Source organism: Chiloscyllium plagiosum, unplaced genomic scaffold (genome assembly GCF_037043375.1).
Source record: "Chiloscyllium plagiosum isolate Xiang-an unplaced genomic scaffold, Cpla_swu_hap1 HiC_scaffold_14, whole genome shotgun sequence".
In the NCBI taxonomy this organism is placed as follows: Eukaryota; Metazoa; Chordata; class Chondrichthyes; order Orectolobiformes; family Hemiscylliidae; genus Chiloscyllium; species Chiloscyllium plagiosum.
In genome coordinates, this window is record NW_028270152.1 from 34,909,369 (window position 1) to 34,933,409 (window position 24,041).

The 24,041-nt window shown below is 39.1% G+C and overlaps 1 protein-coding gene across 2 annotated transcripts in view; it reads right to left on the reverse strand.

Moving 5' to 3' along the window:
• Nucleotides 1-19,756, reverse strand: part of LOC122558998 (transketolase-like) — a 56,262-nt gene extending 36,506 nt beyond the window's left edge. The window contains exons 1-7 of one of the 2 annotated variants that reach the window (XM_043708052.2): nucleotides 19,545-19,756; nucleotides 15,075-15,192; nucleotides 11,996-12,109; nucleotides 11,502-11,599; nucleotides 6,516-6,707; nucleotides 4,016-4,143; nucleotides 2,398-2,591 (exon numbers count right to left, since the gene is read on the reverse strand). In XM_043708052.2, coding sequence (XP_043563987.2) covers nucleotides 2,398-2,591; nucleotides 4,016-4,143; nucleotides 6,516-6,707; nucleotides 11,502-11,599; nucleotides 11,996-12,109; nucleotides 15,075-15,192; nucleotides 19,545-19,651 — 951 coding nt within the window. In that variant the 5' untranslated portion in view covers nucleotides 19,652-19,756. Of the gene's footprint in view, nucleotides 1-2,397; nucleotides 2,592-4,015; nucleotides 4,144-6,515; nucleotides 6,708-11,501; nucleotides 11,600-11,995; nucleotides 12,110-15,074; nucleotides 15,193-15,700; nucleotides 16,288-19,544 lie in introns of those variants that run through there. The other variant, XM_043708054.2, reaches the window with a different exon arrangement.
• Nucleotides 19,757-24,041: the final 4,285 nt, after the last annotated feature.

Sequence of the window (24,041 nt, forward strand, 5' to 3'; positions counted from 1 at the left end):
AATTTCGGAGGTGAGTGAGATCAACAAACCTTGACTTAATTTGACCAAGTGTGGCATTAGGAGCTTTAGCGAAACTGGAATCAATGGGAATCAGGGTCAAACTCTCCGCTGATTGGAGTCAGACCTAGAACAAACAAAAATTGTTGTGGTTGTTGGATGTCAGTCATCTTCGCTCCAGAACACCTCTTCGGGTTGTGTCTCAGCCCAACCATCTTCAGCTGCTTTATCAATGACCTTCCCACCATCATAAGGTCAGAGGTGGGGACATTCGCCAATGATTGCACAATGTTTAGCACTATTAGTGACTCTTCAGAAACTGAAGCAGCCCATGTTCAAATGTAACACAATCTGAACAATCTCCTGCGCTGAATCCTAAATATTATGTTTGATATGCAGTGAGTATCTCCTGAATGATGTGTGAACAATTCGAGGATCAGAGGCAGAGCTTCTCGATGGTATATTACACCACTTCAACCAGGATATTGATTTGTGACTTTTCAAACTGTTATTCTTTTTGATTTTGACATTATGGATGTATATGGTATTAGCCTTCAATATTAAAAATATTTTCAGGTGTTGAAGATAAAGAAAATTGGCATGGCAAGGCCATTCCAAAAGATAATAGTTGTGCCACACAGACACTAGGCAATGATATGTCCAAAAAGAGAGAATCTAACCACCACTTGGTGACATTCAATGCTTTTACCATCACTGAATCCCCCTCTATCAACATCCTGGGGATTACCATTGACCAGAGATTCAACTGGAGTTGCCATATAAATACAGTGGTTACAACAGCAGGTCACAGACTAGAAATACTACAGCCAGTTACTTACCTCCTGACTCCACAAAGCCTGCCCATCATCTGAAAGGCACAAGTCAGGACTGTGACTGAAAACTCTCCACGCTACCAAAAACACTCAAGACTCTTGACATCATCCAGAACAAAGCAGTCTGGTTGACTGGCATCAAATCCATAAACATCCATTCCCTCCACCACCAACACTTAGTAGCAGCAGTGTGTACTATCTACAAGATGCACTGCAGATATTCACCAAAGATGTTTAGGCAGCACCTTCCAAACCCATGACCACTTCCACCGAGAAAGGGAAGGACAGTAGTTCCATGGAAACATCACCACCGGCAAGTTCCCCTTCAAGCCACTCAACATACTCACTTAAACATATATCACAGTTCCCTCAGTGTTGCTCAGTCAAAATCCTGGAATTCCTTAAGGGCATTGTGTATCTACTAACAGCACATGGACTACAGGAGTTCAAGAACGCAGCTTGCCACCACCTTTTTGAGGGTAACTGGGGACAGGCAATAAATGCTCGCCAGCCAGAGGTGCCCACATCCACGAGTGAATTAAAAAGAATTGAACCACTTGAATAATGTCAAACATATAAAGGAGGAAATTTTCTTTCATTACTAAAGTGCAAACACTGAGTTTAAATCAAGTGATCCCTTCTCCAACTGAATAAGCTTTATCAGAATTGTCCTGGGGATTTCAAAAGACCCACAGCAGAATTTAGGACAGCTTTCTTGTCCAGGAACTCACTTCAATGTGTACCACTGAAGAAAAAGAACGGTTTCATCATTTTGAGGCTGTCTTCAGATGAAAACCAGTGAGCTCAAATTATAGGGGCGGCACGGTGGCACAGTGGTTAGCACTGCTGCCTCACAGTGCCGGAGACCTAGGTTCAATTCCTGCCTCAGGCGACTGACTGTGTGGAGTTTGCACATTCTCCCCATGTCTGCGTGGGTTTCCTCCCACAGTCCAAAGATGTGCAGGTCAGGTGAATTGGCCATGCTAAATTGCCCACAGTGTTAGGTAATGGGTAAAGGTCGGGGTATGGGTGGGTTGCGCTTCGGCGGGGCGGTGTGGACTTGTTGGGCCGAAGGGCCTGTTTTAAAGTGGGCGGCACGGTGGCACAGTGGTTAGCACTGCTGCCTCACAGCGCCAGAGACCCGGGTTCAGTTCCCGCCTCAGGCGACTGACTGTGTGGAGTTTGCACATTCTCCCCGTGTCTGCGTGGGTTTCCTCCGGGTGCTCCGGTTTCCTCCCACAATCCAAAAATGTGCAGGTTAGGTGAATTGGCCATGCTAAATTGCCCGTAGTGTTAGATGCAGGGGTAAATGTAGGGGTATGGGTGGGTGCGCTTCGGCGGGTCGGTGTGGACTGGTTGGGCCGAAGGGCCTGTTTCCACACTGTAAGTAATCTAATCTAATCTATCTATACCCTTAATCCCCACCACCCTGCCACAAATACTGAGTAATCTGATCACTAAACCCTCCCAGCCTGCATATATTTCAGGTCCATTGTCTATGTAACCAAGGTTCTACATCATTTGTGGCAGAATGTTAGAGATGTATAATGTTAGTTTGAATGTTTACCTTTTCAGCATGCTTATATTTGGGTGGCGCACCAAGTTGGATGTCTTCAATATTCACAGTTGATGCACTTTCCACTGGCTGCCCTGGGGTAAGTTTCTTGCCCTCTAGGATCCTACATTTGATTGCTTGAATAGTTTCTTGCAGCTTATCTTTTGGAATGGCCTTGCCATGCCAATTTTCTTTATCTTCAACACCTGAAAATATTTGAAATATTGAAGGCTAATACCATATACATCCATAATGTCAAAGTCAAAAAGAATAACAGTTTGAAAAGTCACAAATCAATATCCTGGTTGAAGTGGTGTGATATACCATCGAGACGCTCTGCCTCTGATCCTCGAATTGTTCACACATCATTCAGGAGATACTCACTGCATATCAAACATAATATTTAGGATTCAGCATTCACATTGAGATATATTTTCTGGTCAGTAACTCTGACTTTTTGGAATAATGCGGCATTACTGATGGGAAAATTTGGGAAGACTTCCAATTTTGAAACTCATCCATATCACATATCATGCATTTTCATTACCAAGTAAATAAATGCAGAAGTTCCAGACTGAAATAGGCCAAGGTGTTTCTTGTATGTTATCTTACAATTCATTTTGACTGTCATACTTGAATTTTTTTTTTAAACTGTTTACATTGGTTGGGGGGGGTGAACAGAAGAGCAAACCGAATTTTTCTTTTACAATATTATTGGTTGTATCAACATCTGTGACAGCTTTTGTCACTGATGAGAAAACATGGTATCAGAGCAGGTTGTTAAATGTAAATTAACCTGAGGCCTCTCACCAAAATGGAAGCTCCAAATAGAAATTTCTTTTTCTAATTTTATAGTTATGAGGCTTCAAACAAGCCTCAAAGAACAACCTATATAAATGCAATAACTTTAAATTAATAGAGTGGAGGAGGTATGCTCTCTATTGAGGTTCTCTTCACCTGTTAACACATGATATTATTTGCCAAATGATGTGGCCCTGGATCTCTTTGCTCTTATACCTCAAAATATAAGGTGCACTTATTTGTCCTGCCAAAATGTACCACTTCACAATTATTGATATTGAAAATTGATGGTATTTCTGATCTCACACATGCATATACTACTCTGTACACCAGTAATTTCAAGAATAGATTCCACTCTCTCTATTCAGTTTGTTCACATTGCTTTACCAGGTATTCACAATCAGTTCTTACTTCCCAAGCAGCAGTTGTGAATCTTACAGCAGCCCACAGTCCTCCCAAAATATGAATCTGCTTCTGACTTTTTTTTTGCCCTGGGTTTAAAGTCTCTGCACACACTGAAAAACCTACTTCTCATCAGCAGCTTAACAGACACATCCCTTCTGAAATTCCATACTTCCAGAAATGTATTAATTGCAACTTCTGCTGCTGAATGATGTTCTGACCTTCACACAGCAGAATGTGAATTTTAGACTACAGTATCAGTTAATGTCCCAGTACACGGTTTCAGTGAGCATGATTATCATCAAGTTCTGATTTTTGGGAAACAAAAATACAGACAGTAGTTTGTTTGCTTTCACTTTAGTGCATTGACTAATTCTCTAAAACAAAATGAAACAGTTCCATACAAACCAGTATGTATTCAGTGTACCTTCAATGCCTTTTCCTTTAGTGGTCTTAGCAATAATAACACATGGCTTGTTTTCGACCATGGTGGCCTGCCAAAAGGCTTTGCAGAGTTCATCAACACTGTGCCCATCTACCACTTCAGTAGTCCAGCTGTACATAAGAGTTTAGAATTCATAATTAAGCCATTACAACTCAACTCAAACACTAATCTGAGCAGTAAAACATAAGGAGAGAAATGCATGATACCATTGTCGGTTTCCTGTTATACAATGTATTTGTATGCAAAAGAAAACACATACTATTTGCAGTAGAGGCAGTTCAAAAACAGACAAAATGGAAGTGAGTTCAGTTAAAATAAAAGCTCTTTGGCAGATGCAAATGCAATTGTCTTTAAGAACACAAATACAAAAAGAAATAATTATTTGCTAAATCTGTACCCCTGCTAATCATTTCATCTCGACCTTGTCATAATCTCAGCATTCTATCTGGCTCTAAAGGAAGTTCCTGACTTCTTATACTAACTGTCATAAACACACCCTTTTTAAAATTCATTCACACAGATCTCTGAAAGTTGCCACCCAGGTAAATAGTGCAGTGAAGAAGGCATATGGCGTACTGGCTTTTATTGGTAGAGGAATTGAGTTCCGGAGTACTGAGGTCATGTTGCAGTTGTATAAGACTCTGGTGCGGCCGCATCTGGAGTAGTGTGTGCAGTTTTGGTCGCCATACTATAGGAAGGATGTGGAGGCACTAGAACGGGTGCAGAGGAGCTTTACCAGGATGTTGCCTGGTATGGTAGGAAGATCGTATGAGGAAAGGCTGAGACACTTAGGGCTGTTTTCATTGGAGAAAAGAAGGTTTAGGGGTGACTTGATAGAGGTGTACAAGATGATTAGGGGTTTAGATAGGGTTGACCATGAGAACCTTTTTCCACGTATGGAGTCAGTTATTACGAGGGGGCATAGCTTTAAATTAAGGGGTGGTAGGTATAGGACAGATGTTAGGGGTAGATTCTTTACTCAGCGAGTCGTGAGTTCATGGAATGCCCTGCCAGTAGCAGTGGTGCACTCTCCCTCTTTATGGGCATTTAAACGGGCATTGGATAGGCATATCGAGGATAGTGGGCTAGTGTAGGTTAGGTGGGCTTGGATCGGCGCAACATCGAGGGCCAAAGGGCCTGTACTGCGCTGTATTTTTCTATGTTCTATGTAGTCATCATTTACTATGCAAGCATTCACTGCCTGAAGGGCATTAGTGAAATGGATGGATTTTTAGCAGTAGTCATATGTTCACTGAAGCTAGCATTTTATTTTGCTGACTTTAAATTTCACCAACTGCCATGTGCGATTCAAACCCATGTCCTCAGAACATATGCTAGTTGCAGGATGCATGGCAAAGCTGATTTTGTCTGATCACATTATGATTTTCTAAATGCTTCATTCAGTCTTTGTGTTAAAATAAAACAATTGATTAATTATTTAGGATCTTACGCATTCTAAATTACATCAAATTGCCTAGGCTAAGTACCTGCACATTAAATGAATCATTAGAGAGCACATTTAGCAATCCAAGGAACTGAATATCAAGTATGCCTTCATCAAAGTATTTAAGTCCTTTATTTGAATCAATAATGAAGTCAAAAAGATACGAATAAGATTAAGTGGTAAAAAGTACAGAGTGGAGAACGTATACATGCCATAATTTCTACCAAATGGTCAGGACGTGTATTTGTTGCGGATCAGCATGAGTTTACATACCTGCTGCTGATTAGTCAATTGCAGAATGGGTTGCTGTGTTGGAATAATTTAGTCAAATGTTGAGGCCTACAAATTCCAAGGAACTCTTTTGGTAACCATTGTTCTTTTCAGAGCAAATTTTGCATGGTTTAATTATAAAATGTTCTTTCTTAACACTACCGCTCACTATGAAAATGGTCTCACAAGTTTTCAAATCAGAAACATGGCAAAAATATAATAGTGCTAACATATAAGACTGTAGGATTTAGGAGCAGATTTAGGCCATGAGTCCACTCCACCATTTAATCATGGATGATATGTTTCTCAACTCAATTCTCCTGCCTTTTCCCCATAACCCTTCATCCTCTCACCACTCAAGAATCTATCTTTCATCGTCTTATATACATTCAATGACTTGGCTTCCACAGCCTTCTGCGACCATGAGTTCCACAGCTTCACCACTGTCCAGCTGAAGAAATGCCTCCTCATCTCAGTTTATGATTATTATTCTATTATGTGATTTGATTTGGTTTATTAACTTTCAAACCTCTCAAGAGAAAATCAGTTAAAAGTGACATGAAAAAGTGATATTGCTATGGATTTTGCCATTTATAATTTATTATTTTTACATTTAGAAATTTTATTCAGTGTTATTTCCCCCATAACCTATAACCTAGGTTCCTATTCAAGTATCCACAATTGAAAGGTCAAATATTACTCTTTGTTTACTCCTATAGCAGTCATCTCGTGAAATACGGAATATGAACTACCAAGTTGAAAACTTACCCAAAAGCTTCACAACGTTTGCGGTAGGCTTCAACTTTGTGCTGCAGTGGCGCAGGGTCACTTTGACCCAGGCGGTTAACATCAATAATAGCCAATAAATTGTCGAGTCTGTAGTGAGAAGCAAATGCCATTGCCTCCCAGACTGAGCCTTCAGATGATTCTCCATCTCCCAACAGGCAGAATACACGGTAACTGGAGGTTGGAAGGGAAACAAAATCAGTAATTCCACACGAGGTTAATATATTGGCTACCTCTGACTCTAATACTTTTATAGAATCCCTACAGTGTGGAAACAGGCCCTTCGGCACAACAAGTCCACACTGATCTCTGAAGAGTAACCCACCTGGACCCATGCACCCAAGTAATACATCTAACTTACACATCCCAAACTCATGTGCAATTTAGCGTGACAAATTCACCTGACCTACACATCTTTGGATTGTGGGAGGAAATTAGAGCACCTGGAGGAAACCGAAGCAGACACGGGGAGAATGTGCAAACTCCACACAGTCACCTGACGTTGGAATCAAACCTGGGGCTCTGGCTAACCACTGAGCCACCATACTGGCCTTAAAGTGGGCTACATTTCTTTCAGTTCCACAGAAATTGAGAGATAATTTTGTGAAAAGACATGAGAGATCATAAAAAACATCCAAGTTTGGGTTTTTGACCATTTACAAATAAATGAAATATAAAACAAGGAAGTTGAAATTCTTCCTTCACACCAGTTTTTAAAATTGTGCAATCAGCCTTGACTTATCCAATTTAAATAAATAAAAATTTGAGGCTGATAGTAAACAAAGTCACGTTTCCTGCTTATTCATGACATCATACAATCCTTACAGTCCGGATGCAGGGTATTTCATCCATTGAATCCACACCGACACTCCGAACAGCATCCCATCCTATCCCTGTAACCCTGCATTTCCTATGGCTAACCCACCCAGCCTGTACATGCCTGGACACAATGCGAAACTTAGCATGGCCAATCCATCTGACTTGCACATCTTTGGACTGTGGGAGGAAACTGGAGCACCTGGGAGAAACCCACACAGACTTGGGAAGAAGGGGCAAACCACACAAACAGTAGGTCCCTGGCATTACAAGGCAACAGTGCTAACTACTGAACCACTATGCCGCCCAAGTGCTTATGCCCAAGCATTTTTCAATCAGCATTTCAGATTTAATAACGCAATATTCTCATAAAAAGCCAAACACAAATGGCTATTTCTTCAGAGTTGAAATGAAAATGGTGAACTTAATATCTCCATATGAATAAGGACAAACTTGTTCTTTATTTGGCATATTATACTGGGATGTAACTACAGAAAAGAGTCAGCCCTAATGATACATCCTTGGAAATTGGTACACAATTTAGGTTACTCAATTATTAAAGACAGTACCATACTTTAACATCATTTACTTTCTTGAAAAAACAGCAGATCATACCCAGAGACAGGATATGATCCATGATGGGTTGAGAATTACGAGCTTACACTTTTCAGTAAAACAATTATTTAACATATCTAATTAAGCTTTTTGCAGACACTGTTTTGGTCAATTTTGGGGTGTAATCATAACAAATGTAGTACCAATCTCCTGTTTATAATCAATGTTCAATGAATATGTAACACTATTGTAATGTTATAACACTGCTGAGACTGTTGCAAGGTGGTTATTATGCAAAAATAAGTTACTTAACTCATCAGAACAAAGTATATAAGATGCTGTTTAGTTCTGTTTTGTTGAAGCATTAAAATCTGGTGCAACGAGCAAAAAAAAACCAAAGTACTATAATAGTCCCAAAAGGTCTCTTATTCATGGGTCCTTACTTTAATATGTTGCAAGAAGAAACTGTAAGCTCTTTAACAGAAAAGCTATCAAAACCTAAATAGGTAGTCACTATGACTAAGCAGATTTCCTTATTTTAAAGTGACTGGATCTCATGGCAGTAGTTCATGCACAATAACTGATGCATAATAACTTCTCACCAGAGTCTGTTGTGCCAGGTTTGGGTCCCCATCTACTAACTAAAGTTGGTGAACTTCCAAAAGAAAGAAACCAAGACAATTGCGGATTTATTAACCATATTTTGTATGGTAATATTGACAAAGTGATGACTGAAACATTTAAAAACGTTAACAGAGATTGGAAGGATAAATGTAAACAAATTAAATCCTGAACAACACAATGTTCTGACACACCCTGGTCATCTCAACGAATTCAAATATCAGCCTAAACATTCTACCCTCACCTGGCCACTTGCCCTCACTTAAAACTTTCCAAATTTTTAACAGCTTTACAGCATTTTACTATTTCCTGCAGTAGTAGTGTTTGTAGTTATCATGGCTTTTATAAAGTAGCACCATATGCAGTAATGGCATAAAGTAACTTTTAATACAACACAATGAGATGCATTGAGTCTAAAGATTATGATGGAGGTAAAAACAATGACTGCAGATGCTGGAAACCAGATTCTGGATCAGTGGTGCTGGAAGAGCACAGCAATTCAGGCAGCATCCGAGGACAGGCAAAATCGACGTTTCGGGCAAAAGCCCTTCATCAGGAATAAAGGCAGAGAGCCTGAAGCGTGGAGAGATAAGCTAGAGGAGGGTGGGGGTGGGGATAGAGTAGCATAGAGTACAATAGGCGAGTGGGGGAGGGGATGAAGGTGATAGGTCAGGGAGGAGAGGGTGGAGTGGATAGGTGGAAAAGGAGCTGGGCAGGTCGGACAAGTCCGGACAAGTCAAGGGGATCATGTTGCTGGAGGTTAGAAACTAGGGTGAGGTGGGGGAAGGGGAAATGAGGAAGCTGTTGAAGTCCACATTGATGCCCTGGGGTTGAAGTGTTCCGAGGCGGAAGATGAGGCGTTCTTCCTCCAGGCGTCTGGTGGTGAGGGAGCGGCGGTGGAGGAGGCCCAACACCTCCATATCCTCGGCAGAGTGGGAGGGGGAGTTGAAATGTTGAGCCACGGGGCGGTGTGGTTGATTGGTGCGGGTGTCCCGGAGATGTTCCCTGAAGCGCTCTGCTAGGAAGCGCCCAGTCTCCCCAATGTAGAGGAGACCGCATCGGGATCACCTTCATCCCCTCCCCCACTCACCTATTGTACTCTATGCTACTCTATCCCCACCCCCACCCTCCTCTAGCTTATCTCTCCACGCTTCAGGCTCTCTGCCTTTATTCCTGATGAAGGGCTTTTGCCTGAAACGTCGATTTTGCCTGTCCTCTGATGCTGCCTGAATTGCTGTGCTCTTCCAGCACCACTGATCCAGAATCTAAATATTATGATGCCTGATTTAGATTTACATTAGAACTAAGTGAATGGAGCAAGCTGAAGTTAACAATGAACTGTAAAGCAGCAAAAAGATTCAAGTATCCATGTACACAAATCACTAAGAATTGGTGCATAGGCACATAAAGTAATCAGAATGTTTAGCAAAACATCATTTTCAAATCTACTTCCCTTGGGAAAAGATTAAGTGATGGCTCAGATGGATAGAACATTGGTAGGGCCCACATTTGCAATACTGCACCATTTGGAAATATATATTGTCTTTGAAGTGGATTCAGCCCATAGTTACCAGAATAAGTGCTTTAACGCTTATATTTTCAAAAAAATATACATCCACAGATTTTGTTTGTGTGAGTAGGTTAAGAGTGATCTGGTAAAGACATTCAGAATGATAAAATAAGACTCAATAGATGTTAATAGAGAGAAAGAATTTCCTTGGGCAAAGGAATCCAAAACAAAACAGAATATTCTTAAAATCAGAGCTTTGTTATTTATGAGCAAATCCATACAAAGCTGGTGCAAATCTGGAACTCTCCTTGCAAAAAGACAACGAAAATCGGATCAATTGAAGTTTTCAAAACTGAAACTGGTTAACTTATTTTTTGGTCAGGCAAAAAGGGGAAGGATCTAAATCAAAGGCAAGTAAATTGATGATGAGGTCTGGTTAACTATAGGAGAAAGTGAGGACTGCAGATGCTGGAAATCAGAGCTGAAAATGTGTTGCTGGACAAGCGCAGCAGGTCCGGCAGCATCCAAGGAACAGGAGAATCGACGTTTTGGGCATAAGGGCTATGCCCGAAATGTTGATTCTCCTGTTCCTTGGATGCTGCCGGACCTGCTGCGCTTTTCCAGCAACACATTTTCAGCTCTAGTTAACTATAATCTATTAGTTGAGTGGTTTACAAAGAATGAAGGTCTGAATATCCTGCTCTTGTTTCTAAATTTGAAAAATAAAAGATCAGCCTTTCAGTTTAGTGGTCTTATAGTAGATTTAAATTAACATAGAAAGAGAAGGCTAAGGAGTTTTTTTAGAATTATTCAATAGTGGAATGTAAGTATTGTTACCACCCATCGTTAACGGCCCTTGCGAATATGGTATGTCATCTTCCTGAAACACTGCAGTCCACATGCTATACGTATACCCACAGTGCTGGTAAGAAGGGAGCTCTGAGATTGTGGGGTGACGTGGTGTCGAGATAATGTCACTAGACTAATAATTCAGAGATACAGGACATATGTCTGGTGACACAAGTTTGAATTCCACCAAGGCAGATGGTGAAATTTGAGTTCATTAAAAGCTGAATTTATTTCTGATTAACACCAGATTCACTAATATTCCTTAGGAAAGGAACTCTTATCCTTACCTGGTCTGGTCTACACATGACTCCAAACCCATGCAATATGACTGACACTTAATTGTCCTCAGTTAGTTCAAAGAACAATTAGGGATGGAGAAGCAACCGAGTTCCAAGTCAGTGTAGTGGGAGACTTAGAAGGGAAACTTATTGGTGGTGTTCTTCTGATGCATCTGCTACTCTTTATCAACTAGGTGTGGGGTTGAGGGATTTGAAATGTGCTGTGAAGATTGGAGATTGAAGTTTTCAACATATCAACACATTTAATTTAAAACATAACATTCAATACAAACAGCAGATAATGGCTATTTTTGAGAGATAATGATATAAAACGTTCACCTGGCTTTATCAAAATATTTCCCAGTATAAGCCATGCCAGCAGCAGCTCCTAGACCCTGCCCCAAGGATCCAGTAGCAACATCAACAAAAGCTAGTTTCTGAAAAGACACGAGAGGCAAAATGTGACTTCGAAACAAATAAAATAGAAAACAATACCCATGTAAGCAGCTTTAGATAAATATCAATTGTATAAATAGACATAAATGTTTATCACTCCTCTCTCTCCCAACCCTAAAGAAGGTGTCAAGTATCTTAAGGTCTGTAGCTCCTCTTACTCTTCCTCGAGCTTTTTGTTTCCTAAAGCATGTTGTCATGGATTCAGAGAGCAGGCCCGTACCTTGAGCCAGGCTGCAAAGTTTTGAAAATCAAGGAGCGACACTCGTTGCTCCCATTTTCTAACATAATGCTGATGGTATGTCTTTTTTTTTAAGATTACCTTTCCTTTTCAGAACTCTTCTCAAAGTAAATTAATGCGATATTTTCTTAAGACTCACCGGAACAGGGTGCCCTTCAAGAATGGAACCCATTTTCCTCAGTGTTAGCAACTGATTTACATTCAGGTAACCAGCTTCTGCCCAAGCTGCATACAAAATTGGAGCTGCATGGCCCTGAAACACAGAAAATAGAATTTTGACACAAACTCCTTAAATATGCATCTTGCACTTTTAACTTTGTCATAGGTGATCAGCTGTGTTTTTCCATGCCCAATTCTGTAAAATACTGGAATCAAAAATCAACACAGAAATTTCTAAATGCTTGTTCTTCCACCAGACTTCTAACTGTCTTATGCACAAGCCTTGCCAAGAATTCTTTGCACAAAAGGGTTGGTTGCTCTCAATATTTTAAGCGTCATTCCACGGACTTGCAGGGAGAGACGGTAAGGTAGAAATTTGGAAGCAGCATCCTGCCCCTCCCTCAAAGAAGCAGTTTGTTCAATCTGAAGGTGGAGATTATTTAAAAATTGAAAATCTATTTATAATCGTAATTTTTCAGAGTACAACTGATTACTTGGGGGATTGATTGTCATTCAGAGACTTGCTTGGAGCCCATTTATACTAGGGAACAGAATTAACTAAAATAAACTAGAACACAATAGGGTTTCACCTCTATGTGTTTTGAGAGAGAGAGAGAGAGAGAAAATGTCTCAATGGACGAGGAATTGTTAAGGGCATGTCTCAATGGATGAAGAATGGTTAAGTGACTTTGTCCTCTGGTGTTATATATTCACCACACTTTATCCCATGAGAAAGAATGAATAGAAGGCAAAAACAGATCCATTCCAAATTCCAATCTCTTTGCTGACATATGCTGTCAGCAAATGCCCAGAAGTTATAGATACATGATTAAAGTTATGGCAATGCTGTGATCAACAGTTCAAATGCAAAGAGAAATTGATTAAGCAATCAATATGCTACAGTTAGCACACATTATACAGCCAAATGTATGACATTATACATGGCACACTGCACTCATAACAGGGATCAAAATATTTCTTTCCTCACAACTGCAGCTCTTGAGGCTCTCCCAAGGGTGACCTTTGGATTTTCAGGGGCTCCTTTTTCATTCTCATTAACTCGTTCATTAGGTGATATAGTTGATTTGTAATATCACCTGCTGCACTTGAGCTGACATAATGGGGAATTTGAATTCACACAGAATCAGAATTCGAATAATTTAACAATATACTCAATAATCATCATCCATTAAACTTAAAGCCACAGTATCCAAGGAAAGCATTAACTTCAAACACAACTGTATTTACATTGGACCTTTTTAACTGGCCAAGATAGCAACAAATGCTTTTCTAAAAAAAAACCTGACTCACCCATAATAAAAGAATCATTATATACATAATGATGGTAAGGGTCACTACAAAACAGTCACAGGTTTGTCTCTAAAACAGTCACTGCACTTCAAGTAATTCATAGCACATGAAACACAGATATGATAATGCACGCAAATGTAAATCTTTATGAAATAAAACTGTTTTGCAAGAAATTATCTAATTGGCAATGTTCATTATAATAGTAATGTTCATTCTATTCAGGTCTCACTCCCCAGCTGCAGTGTCACTTCCTACCAACCCTCTGTTCAGACCTTCCAAAGACAGTAACTCCTGCCTTAGCTAATGGGGAGAATGGCTCAGGCCCTATTCAGTGAGGATGACCTGAACCATTTGTTCACCATGCAAACTTGATGCTGTAATATGGCACATTAATTCTATCCTGCAATCTCAGTCAGATTATTTCTCACTCTATATCATGTAAGCAAATGAAGTGGCCGAAGGCTGTTCACCTTTGGTTCTGAGAGGTGCCTAGTTTATCTCCAATTATCCTAGAATCATGCAAAAAATTGAGCAATCTGAAAATAGCTACTCATGTGAGTCCTTTGCAATTGCATAAGTGGTGCCTGCCAGCAAGAAAATGCTGCTGTCAAGCCAAAAAGTCATTCTGTCGACTATGCAAATGAGATATATGAATTTCAGTTCCAGTATGACACGAGGTTAGCCATACACTCCAAAGACTGTCAGGCTGAGTCAAATAATGTATCCCTTTGGTTGTTTGCAATAGGCAAGGGAATTACTGTACAGAAGCAGCCGCTGCTTATAAAACTCAAAACAGTGTGCAACACTAGACATAGTTCTGTAATTGGATAATATTTGCTAAATACTCACAATTATGTGAAGAATTATGATGCCAACCTATTTAAGATTGTCTATAGGGACTTCCAATATTGAGTAGTGTGAATCTGGAAGCTAAATATATTAATACACATGGCTCTGTCCTTTATAGATAGAAAGTACATGAACACACAGCATGCTTGTTTCAACAAAGCAAATAGGTGGAAGTGATTTTCCGGTTAATTTTTCAGGGCAATGCCTCTATCAATCAGAATCGACTTGCCAACCAACTCAAACTCTTTTCCATTACAGTATAGATGTTGCTTTCCTTTCAATTGGTATTTCATGCAAATTATTACTATGGGTACAAGATGAAAAGCTTCAAAGTGTCTCTTTTCAACAAGGTTAAATGATTTTTTATTTGTTAATCAAAAGCTTGATGAACTGTCGTTATAGTTACAAATGTTTCAGCTAAACATTTTAGTTGGTAGCACTGCTGTTCTTGTCCCTTTTCATCTGATAAGTAATTTCATACATAATACTTCCCTGAAAGGATTTTAACTGAACAATTATTTTGTATTTCAGATAAGATTCATTTTGAAAATCAGCACAAAGCTGTAGAGTCAAAATCCACGTGCTATAAATTAAAGTCATTATGCACTTGCCTCTCATTCAAAATTTTAGTTATGTTAATTTTTAACAAGAAAATCTCAGATTATTACATCTTCTCAATTTACCAGTCTATACAATAATATACTAAATTTATAGGTCCGTGACTCTCAGGAAAGATTACAACGTTACATGTAGTACCTGCTTTCTTAGTCTCACTTGCTACAGATAAAACTTCAATGGCCCTTCCTGAATGGCAAATTGATAACTTAAGTATACAATAAATTTTAATGTAAAATATGATGTCAAGGTATATTTGTAATGTTTACAGCAGCGATTCTTACCTTTGAGAGTACAAACCGATCATTGTTAGGGTTCTTAGGATCATGTGGTTTGTACTTCATGGCATGGAAGAATAGCACAGACATAATCTCGGCACAACTGCAGCATGATGTGGGATGTCTGTAAATCAAACAACATGCTGACACGTCACACAGTTCATGCTCTGTTATTGATGGTTCAATTCTGCAGCATTTCCTTTCAGAGTAAGCAAAAACTTGAGATTTGTTTTATCTTAATTCAGCAACTCCTACAAAATATCATCCCAATAAACTGCGTTCAGAAATGCAGGCTATTTTTAAAATTTGCAAAACTGGAATACATTTAAAACTAAAATTATGTTGTGAAACTGTGCTGTAATGATTTGTGTGTAAAATCTTTGCAACAAGGAAAATCTGGGAATATACAGAGTACCAATAAGCTCATCATTACTTATTAAATCATAATAAACTGAAAGCACAGATTTCTGAGCACCTTTTAAACTAACTCTTTCCTTCTTTTGTACAGAGGAAATAGATTTTTCTTAGTATCTTAAACATACAAAAACAAACAGAAAATGGTATGCTGTAAAGTTTCAGTTAAACTAAAATAAAGTTTTACTTTTAAGAAACAAAACAATAATTCAAATTACTTTAAGGCACAGGTGCCAACATTCCTTGGATTCATGACCTTCCCTTCCTAGAATTCAAACTTGTCAAAAATCAAACTTGTTAAAACATTAATTCAATCAAAATTAGTCAAAATATTTGTTCTGTCAGACTTCGATTTGCTAGCATCTGGAAGGAAATGCTGTCCAACCCCAGAGATATTATTCGCAACTAATGAGCAATATTTTAATTTGTTAAGTAGATAGAAACATTTATTTACTTTAACAGAAACTTCACTGGATCAATAAATTGGTGCAGCAAACCACATTACAACTTTTTTTAGTCCATACTTCTCATGCAGGTTAGAACACATTCCATGTTGCTTATATCCTCAATTCCATCAGACAAAATCTCAAATGGAACTGGAATACTTAGACAAACTAAACGTTTATTAATATTAATGTTTAACATACTCAAACCTTAAGTAATCCTTTCATGCCATACTTAACCATATTTCCATCAATTCTGCATCTTGTTAATGTGACCTATACCTGGAACAGTACAAGGGCAATAAGAATAAAAGTAAAATATCACCAGTTTTTAAAAATATGGGATGTTGACTTTGCGAGCTGGGCATAATTTATTACCTATCTGAAGTATCCTCTAGATGGTGATGGTCGGCCTTCATTCTGGTGAATATAACCCAGCAGCTAGGCCATTTCAGAAAGCACAAAGAGTCCAGAAGACATAGGAGAATGTGGAATCACATATGGGGAGAAACAGGTAAGGGCAGCAGATTCCTTACCCTAAAAAGAACATTGGTGAATAAGATGTGTTTACGTTTAATGTTTTCATAGTCACCATTACTGATACTATTATTGTATTTCAGCTTTATTTTATTGAATTTAAATTATGCTGCTGCCATGTTGGATTTTGAACTCAAATCATTAGTAGATGATCTATACTCTCAGCATAGCCACAATGTTACCATATCCATAGTGACGCCAGCATAAAGCACAGATGACCAATTATTTTTCTGACAGCTTGCTTTTGGAATGGCAGCTAATAAGATAAGGTCCATGCTGATTCTGCAACGGACTTTCCATGGTGAAACAACACTCAGCTTGCATAAATTAGCACATTTATTTTTTACCAGCAGTTGTAAACACTCTTTGAATAAATACTTCAATTCAATCTTCAATTTTGTTTGTATTATAACCAAACCGCTCTGAGGAATTATTTATATTGAATTATGCTCTGTGCCTCCTTGCTACTGGGCAAGGCAACATAATAAAATCAAGTATGTCTCCATGTGTTAAAGAATAAATAAATAAATAACATAATAAAGATGGGACTGTCTGTAATTTGATATCTGGTCTGTGCTGAATTAGCATATTTCACTGGGTCAGCAGTTCCACAAGGTTCCACAATTGGTCTCAGCACCCTGAACCTGTGTTCTCAACCACGAGCAGAACTTTAAGGTCATCTAAGTGGTAAGCCAAACATTGATTTGTTTGCTAATGAAATGTAACCACAGGTTTTTCTATTGACTAAATCGTTATCTGATTTTTAAAAAAATATAATTTAGCAATAAAACTTATTCACAGTATATCATTGGAAACTTTAATGTCCTTAAAAATTTCAATTATTTTTAATATAGTACTAAAATACATGCAAATGTAAAAATACAGCCTTTAGAATGTTGGGTTTTGTTTTTATTATGGTGGGACCAGGTTTTATTTAAAAGAATGATTGGTGACACATCAAGTGCAAAAGGTTGAGAACCCTGTCCTTGACAAAATACAGAAATATGTCAGCAAGAATTGCTGATTCTGATGATGATCCTGGAACGTCTTTGAGAAAGATTGGGAAAGCATAAGATTAGTCTTGGTGATCTGCATGATGTGCCTCATAAAGGTGATGGCCTACTGGTACTACCGCTCAACTATTAGTCCAGAGGTCCTAGTAAAAGGACCCAAGTTTCCATCCTGCCATGATGGATAGTGGAATTTGAATTTGATAAATCCCTGGAATTAGGAATCTATGGTGACCATGAAACCATTGTCACAAAAACCCACCTAGTTCACAAGTGCCCTTTTAGGAAACTACCATCCTTACCTGGTCTCGCCGACATGTGACTCCAGATTCACAGCAATATGTTGACACTTCTGGGTAAACAGAGATAGGTAATAAATGCTGGCCTGGCCAGTCATGCGTACATCCCATGAATGAACTTAAAAAATCAAATTTGAAACTAAATGTCATTAGCAGCAACGTGGTGGTGGCAGCAGCGGCGGTGGCGGGGGCAGCATCCATAATCACGAAGTTGAAACAATGAGGGGAAAAATGTCTAAACTGCAAAATGAAACAGGCTTACAAACTGTACACTATACAATCTTCATTTTACAACAGTAGCCATTGTTTATGAACGATGCATCTTTACCAATGATTGTAAAACCAAAGAAAAGGAATTAATTTGGATTAATTCACTAGATTTACAAAACACCATTTCTGCAGTATTTCACTGTTATATTTGGCATTTTCAGTTCTGCCTCCTTACCCACTTTTTTCACTGTGGATCTTTTACTTAGAGTCCAAAAAGATAAAATTATTATTCTTGAAAGCTAGATTCATTTACTGAAGGCATTCATTCCTTGACAATGTATTTACTGGTATTGAAACTGTTCCAAAATAGACATTCCTTGACCACAGAGCTCGAAGACTTGTCAGTTAAAGACGTATCACGACTAAGGTCATTCCTGTTTTCACTTAACATTGACACAAACAATGATCATCAGTTGGCAATTAAGAATGATGCTGCTTACAACCACGCTCCTGGATAAATTGTAGCGTCCCCAATTATAATAAGCCCAGAGTTTTAAAATTAAAATTTGGACTTACTCAATGTGCCACTGGCAGGGAATCAAGGAAATCACTGATTACAAGGAAACTCACAATAACACATAATCCACTAAATATTCCATAATCGTATCATTAAATCACGCTTACCACCCCAGAGAGGAAAACATGAGCTTCTACGAAGATGGAATATTGCATTAGACTGATTAAACAAGAATTGACGCACAGTAAGCAACATAAAGGCAACTATAACAACTCAGTAAAACGATGAAAAATAAATGCTAGAATTAAATCGTTGAATATCAAAAAGTCCACATTTATTCTCCTGGGAAATATATTAAGACTCCCCTGTTTCAACACAGTCCTCTGGTCTTGGGGGCGTTACCCAAAGATGACAAACAAACCAATATCAAAGTAAGAGCACATCTGCAGTCCTCACTTTTCCCCAATATCGAAGCAAATCCACTGCAAAATGTTTTACGGATAACAGTAAATTACAGGTGTGGGTTAACTATCTGGCCGGAGAGGGTTCTCCAACTCCACTGATCGCCAGATCGTTGAAGTTTGGGCGGTGCTGGAGGAAGAAAAAATAATTTGCAAACAAACAGGGTTAGAAGCTGGTGATGTGAGGGAGCCCTGGCCTCGCCTCCACCGCCAGGCCCCGGCAGCCATCACAGCGAGAGCGCGCGTCCTGCCCCCTGCCAGGGCACACAACAACCAACAACATTTACTTTATTATCATCACCACCACCATCATCATAATAATTAAGAACATATCTTGACATTTTCCGACATATTGTTTCCCCTTCACTTTCTGACCAGTCTGGAGGGTTATTTTTAAAAAATGTTCACACATGGCGGCGGTTAAGATTTAAATCTCAGCTCAGCTTCCCGCCCCCCGCCCCTTTGGATTCAAGCTGCTCCCCAGTGGACGGGGTGGGCATTTAAACTGAAACTCCCACTCGAGGCAGCAAACTTTAAATCTTCCGGTGATTTTGTGATCTAACCACCGCCGGTTGGGGCACCTACCCCGATCCGGCCTCGCTGGTGGCAGTTATGGAGTGAATCCTCAGAGTGTTGGCCATGTCCTTCAAGGCCTGCAGGGTGTTCGCGTCTGGTCTATGATAACACGCCATGGCCCAGCTCACTGGCTCTTGTCAGCGGTGATTGAAAGAGCTCCGAGACGCTGATGGTATGTGAGAGCAGAGAGCGAACTACACGACAACCCCCGGCTTGTCCCCGCCGCCCACCGACGCCGACTGAGAGGCGGAGCGTTGATGAGCCAACCGCCTCCTACTGGCTTCCACCGACAAACTGTCAGTGCCTTCTCACCTCAGAACACATTGTAAACTACACCGCGCAGAACTATCTATCTGTGTCCTAAAGTTACCGCATTCATTTAACTTTCATCAAACCTCGAATACGAGCGGCTTATAATCTAACCGTATAGTTCGGTAACGGTCAGGCACTGATACAACCAAACAGAAAGAAAGACTTTAGGGAAAAGTGTTGGGTAAAAGTGCTCAACATTTTCAAATCAGAAAATGACAGAACTGTTACGGAACAAAAGGTGACTGTTCAGCCCATAGTGCCTGCACTCTGAATGAGTATTATGACTTAATTACTCTTTAGTTATACATTTTCTTCTCTTGACTATTAGCATATGTCTGTGCCTTCTCATTCATAAACACTTAATGATTGTGAAAACTTCTATCAAATCTCCTCAGCCACCTTCTCTCCAAGGAAACTAGTCTCAACTTCTCCAATTTATCTTCACAACTGAAAATCTATTCTCAAAAACCTTTTCAGCACTCGCTACAATATGTTCACATTCTTCCTAAAGTATGGCACCCAGATATAAATACAATACTCCACTCAAGGTCTAACACAAGTTCAGCATAATCTCCTTGCTCTTGTACTCTACTACTAAAGCTAAGAATATTGTATGCCATGTTAACTGGTCACTCTACCTATGCAGCCACCTTTAGTGACCTGTGCACACATACACCCATGTTTCTTTGCTCCTCACAGATCCATTGTTTTCTTTCCATCAGATAGCTAACTTACCAATTCTGCACAATGAACTTCATCTGCCCACTACACCAATTTATCAATGTCCTTTTGAAGTTTAACACTGTACTCACAGTTTAAAGTGCTTCCATATTTTGTGTCATCTGCAAACTTGGAAACTGTTCCCACATACCAAGACTTAGGTCATTAAAATGTTAAAACAAAATATATTGATCCTAAAATGTCTACCTACGGAACTCCATGATCATTCTTCCACCAACCTGAAAAATTCCATTAATCATTACGCTTTGATTTCTATGCCAAATTGAAATTTGTATTCATGTTGCTACTCATCCATTTATTCCATGAGCTACAGAGTTTCTTTCAAGCATATTTAAGGGCACTGCAGTGAACAAAGAACAAATACATATGTTCAAAAGCATTTCTCATCATTGAAAAAAATATCAATTTTTAAGCCCTTTGTATGCCATGCACTTTTCCTCAGATGTAGGGAAAAACACATGTTTTGGTTAGTTGCTGTGCTAAGATTATGTTATGGCTGCTAGAAGGTACGTTCCTCAAAAAGACTATCCTGAGCTTTGCCATTCCCTACCTGTTTGACATCTTCCACATTGAAACTGGAAACTAAATAAACACACCAGTCAGTGGCATATCTTGTAGAAACACTAATAGCACCAAATAGCAACATTTCTAAGTTTAAGATCACTTGTCTTTCTAGATGGAAGTGCTTGGAGGTTTGGAAGGTGCTGTCTAAAGATCTTTGGTGGCTTTCTGTAGTGAATCTCAGTAGAGAGTATGCACTGTTTCTACTGAGCATCAGTGGAGAGAGTAGGATATTTGTAGAAGTGTAGCCAATCAAGTATGCTGCTTTTTCCTGGGTGGTGTTATGTTGTTGGAGTTGCATCCATCCAAGTAAGTGAGTAGGATTCCATCACACTTATGAGTTGTGTTCTGTAGATGGGGCTTTGGAAAGTCAGGTGGTGAGTTACTCACCATGGTATTCCCAGACACTCACCTGCTCTTGTAGCCACTGTGTTTCTATAGCAAGTTCAGTTGAGTTTTTGGTTGATGGTGACTCCTAGGATGTTACTAGTGGGGGGTTCAGTGATGGTAACACCAGTGAATGTCAAGGGACAGTGTTTAGAGTGTCTTTTATTGGAGATGTTTGTTTCCTTGTGTCTGAAACTCAGCTGTACTCACCGTACAAACAAGAGGAAGACCACAAGTAACTCCAATAGAAAATGTTTTTCTGAATCGAATAGTACGTTTATGTAGGTTCCTTGTTATGCCACTTGGTTTTTTTAATTTTCCTGATTTGCTGTTAATTGACTGAAAGTAATCAGAACTGAGGAGGTGTGAACTGCACAAATCAAAAACAGGCAAAATGACTGGTCCATAGAAGTTCTGAGGAAACAATTGATAGTGGAAGATTTTCTTTGATCTTTTGGCATTAACAGAGTGCATTGCTGTATGCGTAATACAAGAATAAAATCAGCAACGTGGCTTAGGTACCCTCACAAATGAACGAGTTTAATTTCTGCAGAGTCTGATTTTAATTGTTAAAAAAATTTCCCAGAAAAAGCACTCAGGCTTATTTATTTTGAAAGGCAAAACATGCAATCTTAGCTTTTTCCAATTATTCAAGTGGAAAATGATGTTTTCACTGTCTGTTAGTGTCAATTGGATAAATCAGCACTTTAATTTTGTGTGCTTAAGTATGCAAGCATAATCAGCCATCTTAATCATTAAAACAAAACTAGTGAGACACTGGACATTACTTCTAAATTAAAAACCCATTTGTCTGTATGGCTTCATACCATTTCCTTTTATACTTATGCCCTAATATGTACATACTTTCCTGGTACTTTGAGCATCAAGTCTGTCCACAACAGTAAAACCAGGGCTTTGGTGGCCATAAGGTCCAGATTCAAGCCTGACATGTGCTGGACATGTCATGAATATGTCTAAACAGGTTGACTAAAAATATCTACAACAGTAAAATTACAGTATAAAAGTTGCCCAATTTCTCATAATTGATTTCCTATTGGATTTATGAAAATAAGAGGCAAGAGTACAATGATTTATTAACAGACATTCGTTTCTCTTTACTCTTTGTGAGATGTGGGTGCCATTAACAATGCCAGCTTTTGTTGCCCATTCCTAATTGAACTTGACATTAGTAGCTTCCTATGGCTGTTTATAGGGCAGTTAAGAGTCAGAGTCAATCATATTGCTGTGGCTTTAGAGTCACATGGCCAAATCTGGCAAGGATGACAAACTTCCTACTACTTCATTCCCGAGAGGACGTTGTGCTTCAAAACTCGTTTGTGTAATGATATTTGACCTGTATCACAAAGAAATGTGGAAATATTATGTTGTAGCCGGAACACGAACCTGGTTCAAGGCAGGGTGTTAAATATTTCTGGATACATGTTCATGAAGGAAAGGAAAAAATGGTGAGGGGTCAGTATTGTTGTACTGCTGAAGATATCTCAGAAGGGTCAATATGACAGAAGTTATTTGCCTCCGAGATAAGGTGTTGTTTATAAGGACATCAACTGTGGAAAGCATGTACAGGAACAAAATGTTCAAGGAAATTAAGTTTCTCTTTTGGTCAACCAGGGAGCTCTGAATTTATGAAAGGTGCAAAAATTACAGGTTAGTTATAACAAATGACTTCAATTGTCCAAATATTGACTGGGAAAAGAGTGTTGTGGGTCAGTTAGCTCAGTTGGCTGGAGGGCTGGTTTGTAATATGGAGTGATGGCCATTATGGAGGCCCAACCACAGTGGTATTCTTTTTCGTCTAATGAGAAAGGAAGCACTTCTAAGACATGGTTCTTGGGAATGAGGTAGATCAACTGTTCATAGATGATCATCTAAGGGTTTGTTGTATCATGTGGTGTAGGCTGGTTCCACAAAGACAAAATAATCCAGAGTAGTAATAATTATTTGAGAAAAGCCAAATGGATGAAGAATGTATGAAATCAGTTGGAACCAAAAGCTGGCAGCAAAAGCTGGCAGTTGGAACCAAAAGCTGGCAGCAAAATCACAGTAGCTGACCTAGAGATAATTCAGATAGTTGAGGTATTCTCCCGCAAAACAGAAAGGTGGGACAAACAAATGTTGAACTCCCTGGTTTTATAAAATGAATAGAAATTAAGATAAGGACAGAAAAGTGAGCTTTGACAGATGTCAGATAGAAAATACAATGGAAAACAAAGCTGAAAGTTAAGAGGAGATAAATAAAAGTAAAGAGTATGAAAAGAGACTGGCAGCTAGCATAAAAAGGAAATCCCAGAGTTTTCTATTGGTGTTAGAGACCAGACCCCCTCAAAACATTTCAAGTAGCCCACAGCCGAACTTTTCTAGTTGTTTTAAGCAAAGTGGATGTTCCAGGAGTGACACAGCTGGCCCAATCAGTTAGTTTTAGACAAAACAGAATTTATTTGCAAGATTACAAAATGAAATACAAACAAGAGAGAACAGAATATA